At 41.9% G+C, this 24,349-nt stretch overlaps 1 protein-coding gene across 1 annotated transcript; it reads right to left on the bottom strand.

Annotated features, from left to right (window-relative positions):
* Positions 1–492: 492 nt before the first annotated feature.
* LOC111654330 (sphingosine-1-phosphate phosphatase 1-like) lies at positions 493–24,157 on the bottom strand. The gene is made up of 3 exons (XM_023405294.2): positions 22,864–24,157; positions 12,067–12,156; positions 493–2,348 (listed from the first exon to the last, which is right to left on the bottom strand). Exons 1-3 carry the CDS (start codon positions 23,779–23,781, stop codon positions 1,797–1,799), a joined length of 1,560 nt encoding a protein of 519 aa, XP_023261062.1. The 5' UTR covers positions 23,782–24,157; the 3' UTR covers positions 493–1,796.
* Between the last annotated feature and the right edge of the window lie 192 nt (positions 24,158–24,349).

Raw genomic sequence — 24,349 nt, 5'->3', positions numbered from 1 at the left:
AAAAAAAAATTTCCAGAAGGAATTTGTAATTGTAATTCCCTAAAAAGTCATTATGTTTTTATGACATGTAAAAGCTGACAGTTTGTAATTAAAATTAAAAATATTACACCAGTCTCTAAACATTACAACTCTTTTCTGTGCATTTTGAGAAACTTTATCCTTGAAACATTAGAACTTTATTTTGAAATTATGGCTGTTTTTTTCAAAAATAATTCCACCTCACTCTAATACTGTCATGGTTTACAAAACTAGATTTTTAACTATATATTTTTTTTGCCTGAGCTGCATCATCTTGCTCCCTTCATCATCCTGACCTCACGATCCATGAGCAGTCTTATCTCCGCTACCTCCTCCCTCCTGACGCCAGCAGGTGAAAGTTTTACAGTGTTGAAAAAAGAACAAGCTGAGCCGAGCCGACAGATTTCCATCATCCTTAAAATATTAAAAACCTCTCTGTACATTTCCCAAACAAAGTGAAGCTTCATTCCTTCCTTCTGGATCATTTAATATGTGCCTTGTCATTGCTTTTTTGATGTCAGCTCGCAGGAAAAGCAATCAGTCTATGAGCAGAGATCAGACGACACGTTGTCTGAGGAAAGACGGAGACAGAGTGGGAGGAGCCCTTTAAGAAAACTCTGTACATGTGCGATCAAACACCTCAGAAAAAGACTCCATTCCTGTTTCTGAACAAATCTGTCTCTTGTAGTTTAAGAGGAGACAAACTAACTTCAAACACTAGGGGGGGGGGGGGGTGCAAGGACAAAGAGGAACCTTTCTACATTAGAATAAGGAATTATAAAATCACAGGGATCTTATATTGCTTTGAGAGGTGAGACAAAAGAGAGGAAGGATCAAATATTAATATTAAGAAGCTTTCCGACAAAGAACCAGACAAAGTTTGAACACACAAACCTGAGCTGTTGATATTGATCATCGATCAGACTCTAAACTTTCTCTGGTTGCAGCTTCTTGCTTTGGGTTTCAAACTAAATGACAATTTTTCATTATTTTCTGACACTTTTACACAAAGATCAACTGCAAACCAAATCAGCTGATTAATGGATGATGCCCACCATTTGTCTGTCATGTTTTTAAGAAGCTACTTTACACTTCTGATCTGGTAAAAATAACATTTTGTGAATTCCCTGCACTGTTGTGAAATGTTGCTTTTAAATGCTGGAAGTTGTTCAGTCTTCTTACCTTCATGGTTCTTTGTCTGAGCTCTTAATAATAATAATAACAGCATTAATAAAAATATAAATGCTAAGACACAGGTCTTCTATCAGTAGCAATCAGTGGCGTTTGTAGTCTTTCGGAGGCCACTGTTAATAAAAATGTGTTTTTTTTTGTTTTGTTTTGCTTTAATATGAATTAGGCTGGTAGAGGAGGAGTGGATGTTCGGCTCTGCCGCTGTTGAGCCGCCACAGTGTCTCCTGGGATCAGGTGGAGCCAGCTGATTTGATTTTAAATAAATGTAAAGAACAGAACAGATATCACTCGCCAGATTTCCTGGCCATCAGGACAAACTCAGGAAAGCTGTTGGAAGCAATCAGCTGTTCCTGTGTCGTCCATCCTGAGCGCTACTCTGAGCAAACAGGAGAGAAAAACAACTAGAAAACAGATAAAAAAAGGCAGCATGCAGGTCAGTGCTGAGGCTTTAATTCACCTTCATCAGTCCCAAACCGGCTGCCTCTGGTTAGGAAAGTGGTTTTGGATGCAAAGAAGTAGCAAAACTGATCTGATTACAGCATTGGGTGAACATCTGGAGGGTCACGTCACTGTGAGCTAACATCCAGTCAGGAGAGCCGCATGTAGCTGAAGAGCAGCGGGACCAGGAAGAGCACGTTGAAGCCCACCGTCCCGTAGACGATGTATCTGTAGGGCAGCTCCACCTCCATGTGCTGCCTGGCCTTCCTCACGTCCCCGCTGGGCACCCCGAACACCCGGCACACCAGCGGGATGGTGATGGCCTTCATCAGCGCCCGTGTGGCCATCAGCACCAGGACGCCGAGGACGAGCCGCAGCATGGCCGTGCCCGCCAGACCCACGCTGAGGGCGGGCATGATGAGCGGGAGCTGGTCTGGCGTCGGGTCAGGCAGCAGGCCCAGGTAGTTGTTGACGTGGGAGGCCAGGGCCACGCCGGCCCCCGTGCCCAGGATCTGAGCGGTGTCGCCCCGCGAGGTACTCCAGGTGTCCAGGGTGAAAGAGAAGAGGCCGAGGCCCAGGTGGAGGGAGATGATGATGAGCGGGGCGTAGCGGCAGGTCAGGTTGAAGCCGTCGATCTTGTCCAAGGCTGGGAGGAAGAAGAGCAGGATGAAGACGCTGTACAGGACGCCGACAATCACGTCCTGTAGGAAACAAACAGAGAAACAAAGATGGTAGTGGTTTTATTCAAAACGCTTCTTATTCACACATTTACACACCGATGGCGGTGAGCTACCGCACATGGTGCTGGGCTCAGTTTCTTCCTGAGGACAGGAGAAGCCGGGAATCAAACCACTGACCTCGAGATGAGTGGATGACCCGCTGCGTCTCCTGAGCCACAGAGGGAGTTATATTTTCAGGGTTCAGCTGACACTTTTATCCAGACTGAATCACAAAGACTGTGTCCAAGCTCAATCCCTATTTACTATACAGTGTACTGTACACTACACAATTTACTACATTTACTGTCTGCTATTTTTCCAGGATTTAAATTTAAGTGATTACAAATTACGCTTTTCACAGTTAACCACTACGGAATATACGGCTTACAATTATTTAGTAAGTACATGACCATTATGAGCGTCAGCGACAGTGTTTAAAAGAATTAAGCTGCTTCCTCTGTCGCCCCAGTCTCACTTGTGGTTTATAAACCTTTAACATTTCACAACAGCCTTCAACCATTTATAAAACAGTTTTAAATAATGTTACTGTCTAAGGCAAGAAAATAGATTCAAGACTTTTGTAAATGAAATGACAGATTTCCTGATATACTCTAGGACTGGACAAATTCATTGAAAACTAATTGAAATCGCAATATCCAAATCACAGGAGCTTCAGTTATTTAAATAAAAGGTAAAATGTGTCACAACATGCCGTTATAAATGAAGCATTATGTTGCCACAGAGATGTCCAGGCCTACAAATCGTATTCTCCAGACACAGGGGAACACGCTTGTTTGGTTTAAGAGCCCACAATAAAACCACACCATTATAATTCTTAGATTTTTTTTTTCAGTGAAACTGCAAAGCCGAAGTTGCCATTCCCACAAAAACTGTGACTTATATTGCAATCGCAGCGGGAAATGAATTCAGTGCTTTTTAAGACTTGTCAAGAGCAAATTTACAGCTGTCAGTGACGCAAAATGATGATTAGTAAGTGTTGAAGTCTCCGTTTACTGTTCACTACTGAGCATTTAGTGTCCGTTACATAGGGATTAGTGAGTGCATGAAGAAGGGAGTGGCCTTCAGACACAGTCAAAGAGTTCATGGGGTTGTTCAAGGGTAGGACACACGGCTGCCGGGAGGAAAAGCCTCCGACATCCTGAGAGGGAGAACACACACGTGACTGAACAGGTTACAGCTCTGAGGCTTCTCATGTAGGTGTGTCGTTATCATTTTTTTTCACCCTTGTTCTCACAAACCTGTGACCCTGAGCCGGAGCAGGAGTCTTGTGTTTGTTGCAGGATTCTTTTTTTTTTTTATCTTTGCTTTGGGATGGACTGATGCCCTTGAGGTCCTGAAGGATTGTTAAGTTTTGTCTTGTGCAAAGATAATAATAATACCTTATGCATACAACATCTAAGATAAGATAAGATAATCTAAGGTCTTTTGTGCAAAAGGTAACAGCGTGCACATGGTATGGATGCTGTGAGAACAAGATACTAACGAACCTCCGACCAAATTTACTATTTGCAGACAATAAATAAAGAACGATTAATTGATTTATTGAACGATATCCTGCATCGGATAAAAAAAGGTAAAAGATAACAACAACAACAACAAATACAACGTCTAAAACCGAATCAGCTGAGTCCCTGGTTTCATTTCACTGAGTCAAGTTCAAATCCAGATAAAACAAACTTCAATGTGACAAAAGTTCAGCATCTGGATCATGTCACAATCTCTTGAGATAAATATTTGTTGGTGCGTTTCCTTCTGATGGATGAAGGAAGGACTACTGACAGGAAACAGGAAGTCAGCGAGCACAACATGGCCATGAACTCTAGACACAAACACAAATGTCATCACAACCATTTATTTATTGACCTGAGCAGCAAACTGAGTTGGCTTCCTGCTCTGGCACTGATTACCTGTGGATTTAACCTTTCAAACATATCCCTGTGTTTACATCACAGCTGACCAAGAACTCTTCTAGGACTAAAGGAGCTAACTGTATATTAAACACTTAAAAACCAGCGTAAAGATCAGCTCTACATGTGATTGAGAGAAGAGCAGAGGAGTAGAATCACTTGCTGACCGACGTTATAGCATCATCTCACTTTACACAAAAGAATGATCCTAATCAGCTCGCACGCACCCACGCACGCACGCACGCACGCACGCACGCACGCACGCACGCACGCACGCACACACACACACACACACACACACACACACACACACACACACACACACACACACAGGTTTGGAGATTTTAAATTACAGGAAAAAAGAACTGGTATCAGATGGATGAAGTCAGACTAGTTCATCCCTAGTGTGTCTTTTAGGGTGGTTTGCCTGTTCTTGTATTAACCTGCATGAATATTAATAACATATTAAATATTGAGGGGGAAGTTGTCGTTGTGAATGTGCACAGTGGGGGTGTAGTGTGTAAATCAATACTTTATAGTCCCTCCTCAGGCCGACCTAGGTGTATACAGTGTTAACTTTGCTTCAGGGTCTGACAGCAGGCGTCTAATCAGTGTCTAGTTTCCCTGGAGAAGAAATCAATGACGGTTACTGTATATTTACACCAGACCTCATCCACCAGCCAAACACTGGGACATTTCAGCCCAGCCTGGCAGGTCAGTCGACTTGGACGACTACAATGGCAGGAAACCAAGGTCCTGTTACAGTTTAAATATCTATTTGGCTGCTTAAATACATGTTGTGGTCCATATAAGCCCTGATCTCACAGTCAGTCATTAACCCGTGCTGAACTATGAGCGCAGCAGGAACTCGTTTCCTTGCAGAGTAACCGACAGCACACGGCGAGACTGCAAGGACACATTTTACTGCACGGCCGTTTAAAGGCGACGGGAGAGGTAACGGACAGGAAACCCCTCAGAAGGTTACTGACATTCATCACTGCCACCACCACTGCTGCCGCTGCAAACTTTTATCAGCCCTCTCTCTCTTAATGACAAACACACAGTGAGTGAAAGCTCTCAGCTGCCTGTAATTTTCTCCTCCACTGACACAAGTAGAGGGAGCTCTGAAACAATGACCCGCCTGATCTATAAATGTCCAGAAGGAGCAGGAGCCGGTGGCGCGGCGGCCTGAAGGACCGCGCAGCCATTTGGGAGAAGCTTTTATCTAAAGTGCCTTACAATGAAAATAAATGAGTGTGTATATTGTCAGGCTGTGTGGCCTCAGTGGAAACACAACCACTATTAGTCCTGTACATAAAGCTTGACCCAATGTGACTCCTATCTGTTGTTCATCCGGATACTTAATCACTTAATGGATCCTGCAATCAGCATCCATTAAAAGAATGTACAAGTTCAATAAGTGTACGAGCTGTGGACATACAGCGAGGTGATTGATAACAGTCTCTACACTTTATTTCTTAGAGCTGCAACTAAATACTATTTCCATTATTCATTTATGTGTTGTATGATTATTTATTTCTCCATCCATTCTTTGGCTCATAAATTTGGCAGATGAAAGTGAAGGTGAAGGTTTTAGTTCATAATATCACTCATATGATTATACAAATATTAAATTGATTCTAGACAATTTTCTGTTGATCAATCTACTGACTGATTGTTTTAGCCACAATCACAAATAACACATTTGCCTCAAGAGGAAAATATAATCTGTTGAAAAGCCAATCAGCTTTGTACTACGACACACTGGATTTTGCATGAACCCAATTTTCTGCTTTTTCCTAAGAGAGATTAATGTTGTCTGCAGTTAACGCTCTTTTCAGCGGGCAGGTACAGCTGAAAATAAAATCAATCCATAGTTGTCACATGATAAAATTATAACATTCATAAAAATAAAATGTATTTGGTGTTATAGAGAAACAGTTAAGATTTAGAAAACCAAGATTTTAGGGGCTTTGAACAAGCGTACCCTCAGATTCTGTGACAACCCCCCCATCCCAACATTGTTCCATAAATGCAGCAGAGGAGTTGGGAGCAGCAACTTTAGACAGTACCTACCAACCAAGTAGTGTATTTTTTTGTACACTAGTTTTGGATAGTGAACAAAAAATACTGGCATCTGTACTTCTCATTTGTACTTAACTTATTTTACAATGCAAGCTAAAACACCAAAAACACTAAAAGTGAAAGTGCTCATTTAGCAGTCTGGCAAAGGGTTTGCAGATGTCAACAACACTCATCAGCAGCAGAACAGCTTTTTGTCTCTGAGCTCTTCCTGCAGAACAAAGGAGGAGGAAGTAGTTTCATTGGGCGTGATGATTTCCAGAGCGCATTAAGTGCCCGGCAGGCCTTGCAGAGCAGACCGCTAATGGCTTCCCACGTGTTCAAGCTCCACTCCCTGAAACACAACAGTCCCCGCATGGCCTGACTGCAGACATCAGACTGTGTTATCAGGTGGAAACGAGCTCTGTGCATGTCGACCCACGGACCGATCCATCTCACATAACTCCAGGTCTGAGGTCTCGACCTAAATTTTGTGTTTCTGAGATCACTGTTTAAACAATGTGCTGGTTAAAGAAAACATGAGGCTGATTAATGCTCCCAACACCTTCCTGTTCACACCCCCCCTTCTCTTAACTTAATCAATCAAGGCAAGAAAAAAAAAAGGCAAGAAAAAAAAAAAAAAAAGGCCTAGGGTTCAAAAGTAAAGCTCAGCACATATAACTAACTGTTACATCCCACTGCACTTCGATTTAAACTCTAGCAAGAGAGAGATCCCAAATATGATTTGTCAAATTTTCCCATCTGTTGTAATGATGCTGGCTTGAATATTTGACCCAGCACAAGTATGACATCGTTTCACTGAAGCGTTGGAAGAAGTAAATGTAGATTATGTCGCTATATGACAGTGAAAAACCGTTTGGAAAAATCTGGTTTCTTATTTGTGCTTATTTAAGGGAAAAGTTTAGGGAAGATGAAAGTTTAAGGGATTTTCAAGACAAGCTAACTGGTTAACGGTGGAAAGTAAACTGGTCTGTAATGTGCTGTTGCTATGGTTATAGATATTATTTATATCCATCATGCGATCGAATGAGAGGAAAAATGTGTACGAGGAGGAGCAGCAGGAGTTTGTTGATGACAGTCAGAAGGTTTTATCTATCTGACAGAACCATGAGTGGTCAAGTGGAGGAAGAGGAAAGGGCTGAGTGAGACAAGGGCGGAACATCTGGAGTACAAACTGTCACAGGAAGAAATAGTACAAGTGCTTCGTGGGAAGGAAACAGGTTCTTAAATGCTCCTTGCTGTTAGTAAACAATGTACTCAACGGGGCAGCACTAGATCCTGCAAAACAAAATGTCCCCAAAGGCATTTTGCAGCTCTAACAGCTGGAAATAATTTAGATTTTAGATGAACTTAAGATGTTATACTTTTTAATCTGGGTTTTTGCAAAGTTCACCAAGTTAGATCTAAGACATCTTAAACATAGCAAATGGTCTGGAGCCTTGACATCATGGAGTCAGTCTGGGATCACATGAAGAGACAGAGAGACTGAGACAGAAGGACTGGGGCAGCTTCTCCAAGATCTGGAACAACATACCTGCCATGTACCTGAGAAACAATGTGCAGGTGTACCGAGGAGAACTGGTGCTGGTTTAAAGGGAAAGGGGGGGTCACAGCAAATGATTCAAGATTTTTTCTATTTGCTGCACTTTGTATGGAGTTAACTTTTGAAAGCTTCCTCACTTTTCCCTTTTATTTTAGTGTCTAAAACATCTGCACGGTACTGTGTGTGATGGTGTGTTTAAAAGCATAACAAAGACAAACTGTTTAGGAACAGTTCTGAAATGGAACTTGTATCAAGATCTTGTTTGACCCTTTGTGAAGTCTTGCGATCCTACTGGGAATGGCACAGACACCCGTTATGTAAACGGAACATTACTCTTGGTTATTTATTGAGTTAATTAGGACTTAAGTGCCGTCTCACTGTCACAACCATAATCACAGTAACAAACTCCCTCTCAGGCTCCACTGTTGCTCATTAAAGGAGATGGGGATTTGTAGCGTCAGATTTTCACAGACATTTGTGGTATTGTTAATGCTACGGATGCACTTGAATCTGATTGGCCAGGACAAGTCTCAAGATGTTTGGAACAGGATGACTCACACCCGCGTCCTATAATTTACTCACTTTGAATTATAAATCTAATTAACTGTTGAATTAATCATCTTAATGTTTTGTCTGGGTCAGGTCTTGTTTATCTGAGGGAATATGAATGTTATTTCTGTTGGGACGGTCACAGATGGAGCAGAGTAATGTGGGCCGGCAGATGTGCATGTGGTTCCTGAGGTGGAGGTCGTGACTGTGACACCACCTGCGGGCAGCCACATAGAGCCCTTAAAGAAGAGCCTCTGATGTGGAATTACCTTCTACAGTTGATCTGGGAGGGAGGCCAGCGTGCTGTAACGTCTGCTGCTCCCACACAACCATCAATCAGTCACTATGACACAGCCGTGACCACGGAGACCGTTGCCCTGACGACAGACAGCCCGACCCCAACAGTGCACAGAGACTGACATCATTTACCGGTGAGAGGAATTAGCACATACGAGGTTAATGTGCCCGAAGCATGGACAGAGAAACCCACACAAGATTCTGCGGTGACTGAATTATTTGCCAGAACATTTATTTCCTTAAAATAACTAACTACACTCAGAGCCCTTTAACCACAAACTTCTAGAGGTCTGGAGGAGGAACTGCAGGGGGTCTGTAAGAGTAAGATTTATATAGTTGGAAAAAACAGCATTAAAAACTGCAAATTAATTAATTTTCATTTGGAGTCGTGTGTCTCTCCATCATTCCCTCTCTTTTAGCTCTGTTTTTGGTCTCCACCAACTCCTGAGAGAAACATCTGCCTCTGTAGCTGCTGCTATAGAGTTTAAATGCTCGGCTATGTTCACCAGTTAGTTGCTAAATGTGTCTGTGCTTTTGGTGCTGAGGACTTCAGTGCTGCCGACCACTTTCATTTGAGGGCAGTGGGAGAACTGCAGGGAAACTGTTTCTTCTTTACTTTACAACAGTTGGTTCATTGATGCACTTGTTAGAGAACTAAAACATTTCCTACATGTTATACTGTGGTTGTTCAGTGACCACACTCAAAATTTCTGCAGAGTATTTAGCTCTTTTCTGGTGTTTTAACGACTCAGTCAGTCTCTCATATGCAGTGGGTGGTTTGCAGACATTGAGAAATACTGTAATGCTGTAGGGGAACCTGAGGGAAACACACCCACCCAGTGGTGTTAGATTATGTTTTTCATGACAGTACCTGTATCGTACAGCAGTGATCTCATCTAGCCAGAACCCTGCTGTCGGCAAAACAATCCACTAACGTGAGAGAGGCAGACAAAAGATGCTGGGGCAAGTCTTTGCAGGCACGGATATTCCTCAACAGTTTCCACTAAGAAACTGTGAGATGCTGCCTTTTACTGTCTCACCCACCTACACATCCGCACTGAGACATATACAGACCTGAGCATGTTGGGGACGTGATGACGACTCCAAACAAAGTGAGGACAGAGCGTAACGTGGCGCTTAACAAGGTCCTGTGAACGCTGCAGCATGAATGAACTTTGATCTGTACACAGATTAAAATGCCCGGAATGAAAATGCACCCAGATTACAAACCTAAAATGTGGAGCAATTTTAGGGTACAGCTGTTACACTGCACAGAAAAACACAGTAGTTCATCATCATCATCCTCAGTCCTCAAATAATAACAACAACCCCCGCTGGGTGTAAATGAGAAGCAGACACCTGCCAGATGTTAGTAAACTCGGGTTGGTTTCTCCACATTTCTAAAGTCTGAAGCAGGAAAACCATTGTTTGGAGACTTGAGTTCAGATTACACCTCCTGCTTGAAAATCAATGGGTGGAAAGGTTTCCTGTTTCATAGCCTGTCTGCTGATCACACCTTACAAATAACTCCACAAAGACGGACGGTTCAGTTTAAATGTTAAAGTCCCACTACGCTCAAAAATGTGTTTTTCTGACTGTTACTTCCCTGTGATGTTTGAGCGCTGCTGTGCAGAATGATGTAGTGATGGAGTTCATTGTCACATTCAAAGTGTCTCTGTGCTCACCTTAATTTTGAGTTTAACACCTGCCCGTACCAACAGGATGTTGTGACAACTAGCGTCTCAATCGTGGTCCAGAGAGGAACACGTGTGATGTGGAAATTTGAAACCTTCAGTGCAAACAGTTTTTATTCACCACAAAACGTGTATGCAGGAAATCTTTAAAGGTCCCTTATTGTATCAAGTGAGATTTCCATGTCTTTTTTAATCATAAAGCAGTTCTAGGTTTTATATTAATACTGTGAACGTATCAAAGCGCTCAGCCCACAGAGAAATGCACACAGCCACACAGTATTCAGAAACTGAGCCTTATAAGGAGCCGTCAGGACTTCTGTAACTTTGTGATGCCATAACAAAGCAGTCATCGCTCTCAGCCATGTCCTGTCTGTTTTTAATTCAAGTGCTATTTGGCTGTTAAGCAATATTACTTACTAAGATTATTGTTCACAATAAGTATCACAGTGGGCGACACAATAATTTTAATTCAGATCCGAGCTCTTAACCACATCTGACTGTCTTCACCAGCTGAAGTAGCTCATTCACAGCTCTGAGGAACCCACTGAGTGAAACTTGGGTTGATATATTTGACATGAGCACTGATACACTGACTGTGTGACATGCAACAAAGGTCCCTGTCTGGGAACTGAACTGTGGACTTTGCAGTTATGTGATGTGTGAAGTACTTTCTACTGCATATTGTGGATGCCAAAATTAACGATAAGGTTGTTTGATGACTTTGTAAAAGCATCTGCTTTTCTCTACAACCACAACAGATCAGAGGTGAAAGTGACATACAGAGGCACAGGAACTGGGGCAAAGTGATGATGTAAATTTCATGTAAAACAGTTATTTTTTTCAGGATCAGGAAACTGGTGAACTCACAGCTTCTCTGCAGCAGTGGGAGTAAATTAAAGCCTGAAAACAGATGCAACCGTTGTTGATGAGTTACAGACCCACTGTCTGTACAAAGGCAATGTTGGAATCAACTGTGTTACTACACCCTCTGATGCATTACTATCTCCTGGACCACATTTTGCCATGATGGCACAGACACAGACTCACAAGATGAAAAACACTACCAGCCCTGCTGTGGTGGCTGGTAACTCAATAACAACTGGAAAAATGGAAGTGCTCTAAAACGGTTGCCTAGTAGTCTTCATGGGTTGCATTTGAATTAACTCAAATAATTACATGTTGGTTCAAATTCATTCAAAGTCGACTTTTTGAAAAAAGAGACAGCCACAGAAAATACACAGTTGAGTATCTATTTTCAACTGTCGAAGTAGCCTGGTGGAAAGTTGTTGTTCTTCACATTTCTATTCTTTTCAGACGAATGAATGGTGTCACAAACACAAGCAGCTGTTCTGCGTGTAGTAGTCCTGTAGTTACACTGGTGATTGTGCTGCTGACACCAGAACCTGACGCTGACCCAGTTCTGAAGCTGAAGTGACTGCTGGTCAGATACTGTTTCCTACGGGTCAGCTATCATGTTCAAACAGACAGAATGACGTCACATTGGCAGTGCAAGCAGCAACGCTGGCACCATATGTGTATGTGTGTGTGTGTGTGTCTGTGTGTGTGTGTGTGAGAAAGAGAGAGAGAGAGAGAGAGATCAGACTCACCAGGACTGAGTGCATCCCCATGTAGATTCGACTGATGCAGACCAGCAGACACCAGCAGAGAGCCAGACTGAAGCCCAGTGTGAACGGGTACTGTGGAGGGGAAAGGAGAAATTTTTAAATCTCTTTTTGTCTGGACATTAAAGCGGTCGGGTCTGGTTATAATTAAGACAAATATCTCTGATGCAGCTCTGATTAACGTATGAGAACTTTAACCTAAAGAGAGAGAGGTAGTAAAAACCAGAACAAAAACAACAATGACTTTCAATATGAGTGACTCATATCAGTCAGTCTCTGACTGATTGATGACTTTCAGGGGGCCTACAGTGACATCTTCAAAAAGCTGGTTTACAGTCCTAAACCCAGAGATATTTTACTGACTGTCACATAAAACAGGGAAACTCTGGAAATCCACATGAGGAGCTGGAACCAGAGAATGTTTGGCTTTTTTGCTTGAAACACGACTGAAACAATTAATTCATTATTTCAACTACTCAATTAACAAACTAATCACTGCAGTTCTGGACAGAAGCGAATAAATCCACACATTTGAGAAGTTGTGAGCAGCAAATGTGTGATGTTTTTACTTGATAATGACAAGAATGTGATTAGCAAAACAGTTTTTTTTCCCCAGTGTAAACAGGAAGCAGATTGTCTACTCTGTAGTTGATTAGTTGCAGAAAATACTACAAATGAGGAACAGAAGAGGCAGTTAAAATGCAGAATTTAACTGCATAGCTTCTAGCAAAGACAACAAGGTCAATAACACTTGTACTTCATTATCCATGTTGCTTTCACCATTGGTAGTCGAGGCTGATAAGACTCAATCAGGGAGTGACCGTGGGTGTCTACCTCATCGTTTCCAAAGGTCTCAGTTTTGCCTTTCCGGACTATAACACAACTCTGAAGTTTTCAAACTAAAACGGGTCCAGCAGCATCTCCAAAAGTCTCTGTTTTAGGGGCTGAGGTGGATGTAGCCTCAGTGAAACTTCCTGAGTAAATAAAGCTTAATTAACTTTCTTTATGAGGAAATAAATGCTTTCAACACCTTTATTTTACCTCAGGGATACATCCAATATGTATTGGTGAGAAACACTGAACATAAACAGAAGCCAAGTTCCTTTCAACATACAATTCTTTTAAAATAATTAAAGCTGCATTCCTTTACATGCATATAAAGTTGACTCTGCTTTGTACGTATCCTCTGTTCTTTGCCTTTGATCAGCATGAAGGTAACTGTGTTTCACATTATGTAATAACTAAGTCTACTTGTTAATGAGTCGCTGCATGAAAGCTAACTTATTAAACTGCGGTATGTTAATTAATTTGACCTTAAATGATGATGAAATAACTGGGTGTGTTGGAGTTGACACTCAGCTACACTTTGTTGAGTGTGCAGTTCGTAACAAGCCTTGATAGAATGGTGCGTTGATGCAGTGGGTATGATAATCTGCTAATGTGTACTGGACTCAGAGGACCTCATAAATATTTCAGCAATTCTGCTGTTTCCTTATCAGATGTACTTGGCCTGTGGCAAAGGGAGGGCGGAGGAACAGAAAGCTGGGGGTTGTGTTCACACTTCAGCTTAAAGTGGTCAAAGTCAGATTCTTTTCCCCTCATGTGACTCAGATTATTTGTTTTCTAATCAGTGTAAACTGCAAAAAAAAAAGTGCAGTGAGTCACTGTTCCTCAGTTTCCTCAGTCACATGAGCATATGCCTCAAAATCACATCCCGAGCTGTGAGACAAGTGACGTCTGACTCAAACACTCAATGTTGTGCAGTCAAGCCAAGATGATGTGGTGCTGCGATGAACGAGTGAATCTTAAGTGTCAGCAGCTCGGCTGAGCATCGTCAGCAACAAAGGGAAACCAAAGAAGGACGAAAGTCACACTGAAAAAACACAAATCAAAACATAGTCAAGCACCACTGACACTCCCATGTGCATATTGAAGATGCAGGGACGTGTAATTTAGACGTCTGCAGGATCGAACAAAGAGGCTTGTGAAAAACTTAGAATGCACCTGACAAAGCTCAAATCTGATAACAAGAGCAACACATGCAGCATTGAGCTGCCAGTTTGTTCATGTTAGCCGATTTCTTCTTTTTATTTATTTTCTTTCATTTGTGATCCTGGTCAATGAAATGTCAAGTTAAGAGTTGTTATATCTGTTAAGTTGACAACAGCTTTGCTTGTTGCCGTTCTTCTGTTGCAATTTTTAATGAATGACTGAGTTACTGGGTGTCTGAGGAAGGTCTAAGTCACTGAACAATTCTGAGGTGAACGAGGGTACGACTGTGGACGCCTATCCAACATTTCCTTTCCTGGAAATGCTTCTTGCGCCTCAACTCAAGCTATCTGTCAGTACCAAGGTACAGATCCATCACCAGAAAAAAGATTTTTCCCAAATGAACATCTGTATAACTCCCTAAAGCTGGAAGATTTTTCATGGAAAGTGACATAAAGCCAGGGTTTGCTTTCAGCACTTAAAATCATTAGGCAGCTCACCATGACTGAATGAACGTAGTGGACAGTGGAAACACTGAATTTTATAATGACACTGACAAAGAAACGGTGAATCAGTCATTTTAGGGCCCATTTAAAAACCCAAAACCAAAAAAAAAAAAGAAAAAAAGCTGCCCACCATAGTCCTCAAATTGCTTGTTTCATGCAACCAACCCTACAAACCCTACAACATTCAGTCCACGGTCACATAAAACAAAGAAGCTACTTTAGGACCGAAAAGAAAAGTGAACAAGGTAAAATTTGGCATAAGCTTGAATAAACATCAATTAAAATCTGTTGATAAACGACTCTTTGTATTGACCAATATGCTGGATATGAGCAGCAGTTCAGGACTTAGCAGGCAGGTCTGCAGTGTGAACAGAAAGAGGAGGAGAAAAAAGAAAAAGAGTGACAGCTCAGTTGAAAGAGGTGACAGATGAAAGGATGAGCTGCTGAGGTTTGCACACTTGCTAAAAGCCCTTTGTTCTCTCCATTGTGGCTCCTGTGTGCTGAGATAGCTCAGATTTCCTCTCACACACCAGAGTTACATGGCAAATCACACACCACCACTGTGACTCCCAGACCTCCAGCCTTCAGAGGGAGTAACAGTGGGGGTTCGGAGGGGGAAGTTTTGTACGTCCTGCCAGTGGTGTGTTGTAGATGCACCAACCACAGCTAAAATACGCCTGTATTTATCCAAAGGTATGAGCTTAGTTCACAGCTTGTGTGTAATGGAAAAATAAATTAAATTGATTCACTTCTTTCACATATTTGACCATGAGTGAATTTTTCCAGACTTTCTGTAGAGGTCTATGATATTTAAAACTTAGGCTTGAGTGTGTCCAAGTGTCTTGCTGCAGTTCCTGAGAAGGCTTATGATTTTGTATAACTGCAGCTGTCAGACTCCACAACTCCTGCTCTTCCTGACCAGGTGCAAACTTGCACTTTTTCATGTACATATCGTGTGTATTGTGTATATTGTATTTATTAGTGTATATTTGCTGTATTTTTTATGTATATTTCCATAGATGTTTATTCTATAGATGTTTATTTTTCTGCTGTGGTAAATTAATTTCCCAGTTGTGGGATTAATAAAGTTAATCTAATCTAATCTGTGTATTTTAAACCATCTTGTATTTTAAGCCAGGCGTTTTGTTTTTATGACTGTCCTCAAAAAAAAAAAAAAACTAAAAACATTGTGTTTTTGTGCTGTGTGGTAAAAACAAAGACAGTGCTCCATGTTCTGGAATATGAATTTCCTAACTAAGTGACTGACAAGGCAACAAACAAAGAAAGTCAGAGGGCACATATATTTTAAGCATTTGACCAATTTCATGCAAAAGCATTTTGTGTCACCAATACTTTTTTTTAACCACTTTTCCTTTTTAAAACATCACCCAAAACTGATGTCAAGCAGCAGTAGGTGTTTAAGACTTACATGCATTTTATTTTTTACAATCTCCACAAAAATAGTACATTTATATTTCAGCCATTTAGATCCAGAATCAAAGGCAGCAGCACAAAACACAACACCTGTTCAAAGGCTGCTGCATCAGATATGTGACTGACAGGCTACATTTAGAGGGACTCCTGTGAGACTCTCTCACAGGTGTCTCTCTAACCACCAGGCTGCACTTGAAAGAGTCAATTATAAACTCTGAGACCTCTTTCAAAAATTAGGTCAGTGTAGAGGGAGATTTTAGTTGGGAAACAGGCATCTTTATGTGTGTGGATTAGCTCAGATAAACACTGTTTGGGAAACCGAGCTGAGAGTCGGAGGCAGGGGGCACTGAGGAATCAGTGTGCGGACATCTTGTCCACACGGTGTTCTCTGTCCGTGTGCAAACAGAGCAATGTGTCAACGGGTCCCACGGCCGTGTTTGCATGCTTGCTCTGGCCTCAGGCCTGTGACCACGGCGGTACGGCGGTCGCCTCGTGCACAGTTTTATGGACATGGTGTGTTTTTTGTGTGGCTTGTGGTTCTACGCACGCTGCTTATTGACCGTTAACCTCAGAGTAGGGTTTGCTCTCTGCTCCCTAACGTGACATATGCTGCACATACATACACACCCAAACCACAACGCTCCCAGGATGAGCTGTGTTTGATTTTCAACACTGCCAAGATGTAAATAAGTCATAACTAGTAACTACAGTGCAATATATCACTTTGCATAGTGGTGGGGTACGAGTATTAAGTAGCACACAAGTATAAAAGAAAGTGTAAGGTAAAGGAAAGTACAAATACCTCAGAATTGTACTTCAGCACAGTTATGTTTTTCAATATTTGGAAATGGCTCTACCACACATGATAATGGTCACAAATAACAAAAACACCAACAAACGTCTCTGGAAAAATGTGCACATTAGCAAAAAGATTCAACCGACATATACACCAAAAGATTTCATTATTAATCTGCCAATTATCTTCTCAATTTATTCTAAATCTTTGATCTATAAAGATCTAAAAGATACTAAAGAAAAGTGCAATCACAAACTCTCAAGATGCTGCAGCAATGACTTCAGTTTGTTTTTGATTAACGATCTAAAACCTTAAGAGAAGTAGTTTCCCGTCATATACATGTATGACAAAGATAAACAGCAAATCGCCAAACGTCAGACGTAAAAATCAGAGAATTGATGGTATTTTTGCTTAAAACGATTAATCGATTATGAAAATAGTTACAGATTAATTTTCTGTTGCAGCTTTAGTTACAAGCAACCAAGTGGTGTCAGCAGCAATTCCCATCTCCCCTGAACGCAGCGTGAAATCAATCTTATGTCTAATCCGCTACTTGGATTAGACGTAATCCAAGTAGCGGTAATTGAAAGTCTGTATCATCATAAAAGGAAAAGGGATGTTAACTAATACAGGTGACGTGACAGATACTATTAATATCTTAATAATAAAATGTGTAAATATTGAAAAAAAATAATCTTCTCACATTAGTTTGTTACAATTTTTCTAATTATTTAGTTTTGACTTGTGATTTTAAGTTATATCTTCATGGGTTAACTCTACATGGTAATGCATTTCTATGGTGTCTCTCCTTTACTACGTTCAAACAAAGCTTCGTCTGAACACATAAAACAGCTGCTGCAACAGTCATTGGGATTTCATTTCTGCACATGAATGTGAGCTAGCAAAATAAACTACTGCTTAAAAAACTGCTCTTGAGAAAAAAAAATTAGTTGATACTCATCTGCAAATTGAATTAAAACACAATGTACTACTGATGGTTGGAGTTAGGAAACGCTATACTGCTCATTCATGCCTGCAGGAAAAGCTGTAGTGTTCACACCTAGTGTTCCTGCTCGAGGGAGGAAGTCTCACACAAAGCCTGTTTACCATAATGTTTTCTGCTCTTGCTTGACTGGACACCGTAGTAGTAACACGACTTTAAAGAAAGCTATAACTATTCTTTACTTTTCTAGTTAAGAAACAGATATTCTCTTCTTGTTAAAAACACTGTTCAGACTATAGTTCCTCTGTTCTTGTGTCTCTTTTCCATCTTTCCCTCATCTGATCTTTTCCATCACTGTATTCCTCCTCTTTCACTCCCTCTCGTCTCTTCCTCTCCAGGCCTCTTTAGCTCTTATATCATTCTTTCTCCCCTTCATGTTTGTACATTCACCCCTCCCCTTGCCCCTAACCACTTCTCTCGTCTGCTCTTTCTCCATCCCTTTCCAATAGTCTCATCTTGTCTAATCTCTTCTCATATCTTTTCCCTGACTCCTGTCTCCTCTCTGCCTGCTCTTTTCTGTCCCTCATCTTCTCACTTAGTTCACTCTTTCTATTATCTTCCACGGAGACATCTGGCTCGAGTTACCGTCTGAGCTGGACGAGGGCGGTGGGATGGGAGGAGGACTGTCTGACTGCAGGCCAGCCCATCCAAATCCAAACATTCCTGCTTTGCTCAGATGGGCAGTGGCCGAGGAAGAGGGGTGTGGGGGTGTCGGGGGGACTATGAAAATGAAGTATACGTTTATGAAATTTTCTCAAAAACGGCTTGGGCTACAGTCAAAATTCTTTTGCCATTTTGATCTCTGAAATCTTGCGCATCTTTGCTCTAATGTTCCTCTGCTCTAAAAAATATCTAATTTTTCCACCATTTTCAAATAATCAAACGTTAACCCAAAATCTGATTCATCTGATTCTCACGATACTCGGTCTACGTCATCTACAGACAAGTAGACAAGCGGCTATATTTTGACTTTGTGTTGGTGTTTTGACTTGTGTAAAAGTACAAGTTATTATTATTGTTTTTGTTTTTTTTAAGTTCCGGGGTGAATCTGTCTGAGACACTGAAAAGGAAATGCATCTGTCCCGTGTATGAGCTGTTTCAAGGCTAAAATAATATTAGTGGTCAAGTCAGTTGAATGTTTTTCCCGCAAAGGAAACTTGCATGCGAGAAAAAAACACTTCATATCAATTTGGTACGAAGCCAGAGTTTGTTCAGTAAAAAATCTGTTAAACAAAAACCTGATGTGTGAACGTGTTGTGCAAGAAGACCATAAACCAAAATCTATTGAATCTATAAACTGTATTGGTGCTTCCAAGTGCTTTCACTGCAGGATGACAGTTAGATAGATGATAATGACAACAAGTTGGAAGCTACAAAAAGGAACATTTTGTTAATTTAGCACTGTGCAAGTCATGTTTTGTGACCTGCAAATGACTGTGGAAGAACTTCCAAAATGCCTTCAGAAAAGAAAAGAAGTGTGATCCCCTGCCATTCCCTCCCATTAAATACACTTCAGTTATGAAATGAAATGAAGTACAATGACGGGAAATAAAAAGCTTAAAGGAGGATTTATACATCTGGAGAAAACTCAGGTGCAAGGTACAGTTCTGTCTGCTGCCTGCAGGTCTCGGCACTTCCTAAAATCCCAATTAGGGCAAAGTTGAAGAGTGACATTTGAGACCTAAATGAATGTGAGAGGATCAGATTCAGAAAGTGAGACAGAGGTCAACATTTTATCTGGTGTTCCACACAAGCAGGTCAGCTATTTGTATTTCAGGACTTTGAATAGAGAGTGATTTATCCACAGTGTTTAACAAGCCGTGTAGAGTAGCATTTGGGAAACGTTACACTCTCCGTATGCCCTTTCAAATTTAGGTTGATGAATAGAAAGAGGCCTTTTGTGACAGTAAGTAGAAAGGAGAGAGATAAAGACACTAAATCAGTCTTATCTCGGAGTCCCACACTCGACGGTCAGGGGTCGGCTCTCTTTTGTCTTCCCCTGACAGACAGACGGGGAGGCAGAGAGTCGTAAATCAATCCCACCTCTGCTCTAGCCTGCTGTGATTCAAACTACAGGGAGCCCACACGTTTTACATTTCAAAACTCTTGGGCTTTGTTTTTTTTGCCAGCCACACCAAAGTAAGGACTGTTGTACGCCAAGCAACGTTCTGGAGAACATGGCAAAGCATTATGGGAACTGGACTCACTTAAGGCAGTGACTTAACTAGAAGTGCAGAAGAGTCTCCATGAGAATACCAGCCTACATCTGCTGCTTCTACACCGCTGAGTCTCTCCAGCGCAAACAGAAAGGCACACCACAGTATGTGGTTTCTGGAGATGTTTTTAAGTAAACTCGATTCACCAGTTTGAGTGCACCACAAACTTAAACATGGTTAGAATAAAGTACGAAATAGGGACATGGGGTTGAGTACAGACACAAAGAGCGGCCTGACCTGTTCAGCCCTTCACTCTCGTTTCTGCTCACGTCAATGCTCTGACCTCTGGTGCAGCTAAAATACTCTTTAACCAGAGTCGACTCACGACGAATATTTGACGCTTTCCAAACAAGCTCTTGTAATTTATTAGGGTATGGTAATGTTAGGGCTTGTGTTGTTCATAATCATTCTCTTAATTGTTAACCTATAACGAGAATTTTGACCAATCAATACTATCAGTTAAACTGTTAAAATATCCTCGGACATCAGTACCATCTGAGTGGGTATTGTCCACCGCAGGTCTCACAGTTAACAGACTGCGCTCCAGACTAATCCCGCAGCATGTCCCTATGTTGCTATCTCTGAATAAAATCCAGTAGACAAGCCGGACTTTGCTGAGGACTAAGGTAGGCCTGGCTTGTTTATTTTATTTTGAGGTTTAATAACAGTCTGACTCTGTGTCGTGCGAGCAGTAGCCTGGCTGTTCACACCATAAGCACATTTCTCTGTGCAGGTCTAGAAGCAATCCTGGTCCTCTACTCTTTTTTTTTTTAATTAGCTGATCTTTATCATTTAACCTCATAGATTTATATGCAGTCTTGTGTAGAACTTCAGTTCTTTAAATGGTTATAATATACTTTTTAATTTTTTTATTTATCCATTTCACACATGCTAGACTGAACTTCTCTGGTCAAAGAGCAAATATCTGCCCAGCTGACAAACTCGTCCACTTTCCCTTGTCCCTTAGTTCTATAAGAAACAAATGGACTTCCTGCAAATTGTTATTCATGTTCCTCACTGTGTGGATGTACAGAGAGACAATGGAGCTGGACTACATAGTCTTTCTGTTAGCTTTAACAGACTGGACACAATGGAGTGTTGTTCCTCCTGTGTGAATAGGAGGAGATGAAGCAAAGAACAACAGGGAATGGCTTGTTAAAACAAAATTCCTGCATGAATGTTATTCCAGCAATTTGGGACAATTCCATCTTTTCTCATTTCTATGCACTTTAACAGATCCACATCTTCCACAGCTGGAAAACAGACGATTGACAGCAAGCTTTCACCAAGAGATGCATCACTGACCAAAGTCGAGAAAGTTTAAACTTTTTGCCACACGTGTTAGCATACAAAATATTACATACCGAGTGGTTAACATGCTAAACTTATGAATGCTGCATGCTAAATGCCATCACATTGAACAAGGTTGAGCCAAACTAAGATCGTGATTTTCGAATCATCTGCTCACTGTTTTCTTGATTAATCAATAATTATTTGGTCTATAACGTGTCAGAAGGCTTCCCAAAGCCCAAGCTCACATATTTAAATTATTTTTTGTTTGTCCGAACTCAAAGACATTGACTCTATTATAGAAGACTACGAAAACCAGCAAACATTCACATATGAGAAGCTGGAACCTGTGAATTAATGGGATTTTTGCCTAAAATATGACTTAAATGATGATAATTAATTATCAAAGGTTTTGCTGAATTTTCTGTTGATCTGGTCTTTTCAACTAAAAAACAAATTTTTTGCTGTGTAATGAAATTGGTTCTGGGCTTTTAGTCTTGTTGTATCCACAATGAGCTTGATTTCAGTGTAGTACAAGGAGTAAAGAGTCAACAAATGTGCTCATAGAGCTGCACAGCCACCCTGGATGCTGTCACTGTATCCACTGAGCCGACCACTCATTAATTGTTAATGACAAAGCTTCAGGACACTGACAAAGTCTCAGTGATCGTGTATCAGGAGTTGGCAGTTGTGGTGGGTGTGGAATTGGGAGTAGATATCCAAATGGGCTGCCCTGTATACCAGTAGATTACAGGATTGACATCAAATCAGTTAATATCACAGTGCCCTTGAGCACAGGAGTAGAAGCCAAGTGGGTGAAGGTAACACTCCTTTTGGCTGATGCTGTTGTCTGCAATAATGTGGATGCAAATGTGCACATCTCTGCAGGAAATACTGAAATAAAAATTATTTTCTTACACCAAGTCTGGAAGAAAAATCCTCAATCAGATATCTATATATCTTTATATTGGAGTTGCATTGTTGGGCTTTTAAGGGAGCTGTTGATGGAGGAAATTATGTTTTTTTCCAGGAAACATTCTTGACAATTATTAGGAAATCAAAGAGTGTAAAATGAAGTGTTACCAAATATTGTGATGGTGTGTTTTGTATTTTAACAATATATGCAGCAATTATTTAATTAAGTTTTCTCTGAATGATTTCTATGTGTACATTAGATAGATAATCTGCCTTAATATTTGTTTTTCTAATGGACCGGCCTTGTAAGGAGGCAAAGGGTCAGCAGCAGGTGTATGTGCAGCTCCCAGGGGTGCAGTTATGCGTCTAATGTTTCTGTGGAGGCAGGAAAGTTCCTGCAAAGTTTCACCCCACTGCTTACTGTTTATTCTGCTCTCAAGTGAACATTTAGGATTTCACCTCCATGAACAAAAGGAACAGGCAAATAGAGGCAATTGTTGTGAAACTTCACAGGGGGGAACTTCCTCACTCTCCTTTGTGAAATCAGAGGGAAGTATCTCCTGTCTACTTCTCTTTCTTCAAATTTTCCCCAGTGTGCCAGCTAGTTGGTGTATGAAGGTGGATTTACTGTACCTCCCACCGGCCGTAGGTCATGAAGAACAGGGAGAAGGGGATGGCTGTGCCCGACATAGCATGTGTGGACGGCATGCTGTACTCCGAGTTGTAAAACATCTCCACTTTGACCACCGGCGGTGAAGCGGGTCGTGGCCAGCCGAACACATCCTTGGTGCACTGTCCCAGATACATGACCCAGACCCAGACCATGATCAGCCTCCTGCCCACGAAGGCGTCCAGGTTCCAGATGACGAAGGGGAAGAAGGTGATGTAGAAGAGCTCGTTGCCCAGCTCGGTTCCGAAAGTAAAGAGATAGTACAAGAAGCGGTTCTCGATCAGAAACTCCTGCCCGGCGTCGCCCGTTAGAGAGTTTCTGCGGAGGGGTTTCACCGTGCTGCTCCGCGAGCGACCCGGGACTTCACCGCCATTCTCGCTCCCCTCTGACTCGGTTGCCCCTGAAGAATCCAGCCCGGCTCCGCTGCTGCCGCCCTGAGCAGCAGCTGCAGCCCCGGCAAAGCTGCGACTGCTTCTGCCCACACCAACCGTTTCTCCCCCGGCGGTGGCTGCGGACACCACTGCCCCATTCTGGGGCGCATTTTCACTTTCCTCCCCGTGGGTTGTCACAACATTCGACTCGGTAATCCTCTTCCGAACCCCCACCGCTGTCGTTTGTACTGTCTCCCCTTCACCAGCTCCAATGACGGCCAAATTGTCACTCTCATTTTCCCCGTTGATGTGATGATGGCAAGCCCCGTTGTTGTGCGAGCGAGTCCGGTCGGCTTCCTTGATGCTGCCGCTGGTGGTGGTGGCTGTACTACTAGCACAAACAGTTCTCGAAAACGTCCCCCGTACCCCACAAATGTCCTGAAAGCGGGCGACAAGGTGGGGGTCTTGGAGATATCGGAACGGCTCCGTGAACCAGTTACTTTCTCCCATGTTTAATCCGGTTTAGTCAACCACACACAGCCGAGAAAAGGAGCTCGGACTCCGCTACTCTCCCCCAAACAGTGGATGCTAGTTTTCCGGCTAACGTTAGCTGGCTAGCCCGGGCATCATGGCAGAGTGACACTCAGAAGTGAATCCCGAGTCGTTTTTTAAACTGAAACAAGTTATTATGACGACGAGTAATATTATTCAAAAAAGAGTAGAACTACTGTTACAGTTGGACGGTAACGGAGAAACCGAACTGGACGGTTCTTGTTCCACACGGTCCAGGTGCGTTCAGTGCCCCGCTATCTGAGTGGTCTGCTGTAACTGACAGGTCTATGCAGCCGTCAGTGGAGCGCGCCTTCTATGTTGCCTTTCATTGCTGTCGGAAATGTTGCAACTCCTCGTCCAGCCCCCAAGTTTGGTCACGTTTAAACGGACAGAAATTTAAGAATTAATCGTTCGGGCCAACAAAAAGTCAGATTTAGTGCAGTGGCGGAGTGTAACTAAGTACACTGACTGAAGTACTAATTAATTTGAGGTAGGCAACTTGTACTTTACTTGAGTTCTTTTCATG

This window comes from Seriola lalandi, unplaced genomic scaffold (assembly GCF_002814215.2).
Source record: "Seriola lalandi dorsalis isolate HSWRI2012SDOR001 ecotype SW California unplaced genomic scaffold, Sedor1 jcf7180002054271, whole genome shotgun sequence".
Classification (NCBI taxonomy): domain Eukaryota; kingdom Metazoa; phylum Chordata; class Actinopteri; order Carangiformes; family Carangidae; genus Seriola; species Seriola lalandi.
Note: the sequence above shows the minus strand (reverse complement) of the source record. Positions and strands in the feature narration are given on the sequence as shown.

Excerpts from the sequence above, each read along its gene's own strand:
- LOC111654330 (XM_023405294.2), bottom strand. The coding sequence starts at position 23,781 with ATGGGAGAAAGTAACTGGTTCACGGAGCCGTTCCGATATCTCCAAGAC. Across the intron at positions 12,157-22,863 it reads TGACCTACGGCCGGTGGGAG|TACCCGTTCACACTGGGCTT; the intron begins GTACAGTAAATC and ends TCCCCTCCACAG. Across the intron at positions 2,349-12,066 it reads TGGGGATGCACTCAGTCCTG|GACGTGATTGTCGGCGTCCT; the intron begins GTGAGTCTGATC and ends TGTTTCCTACAG.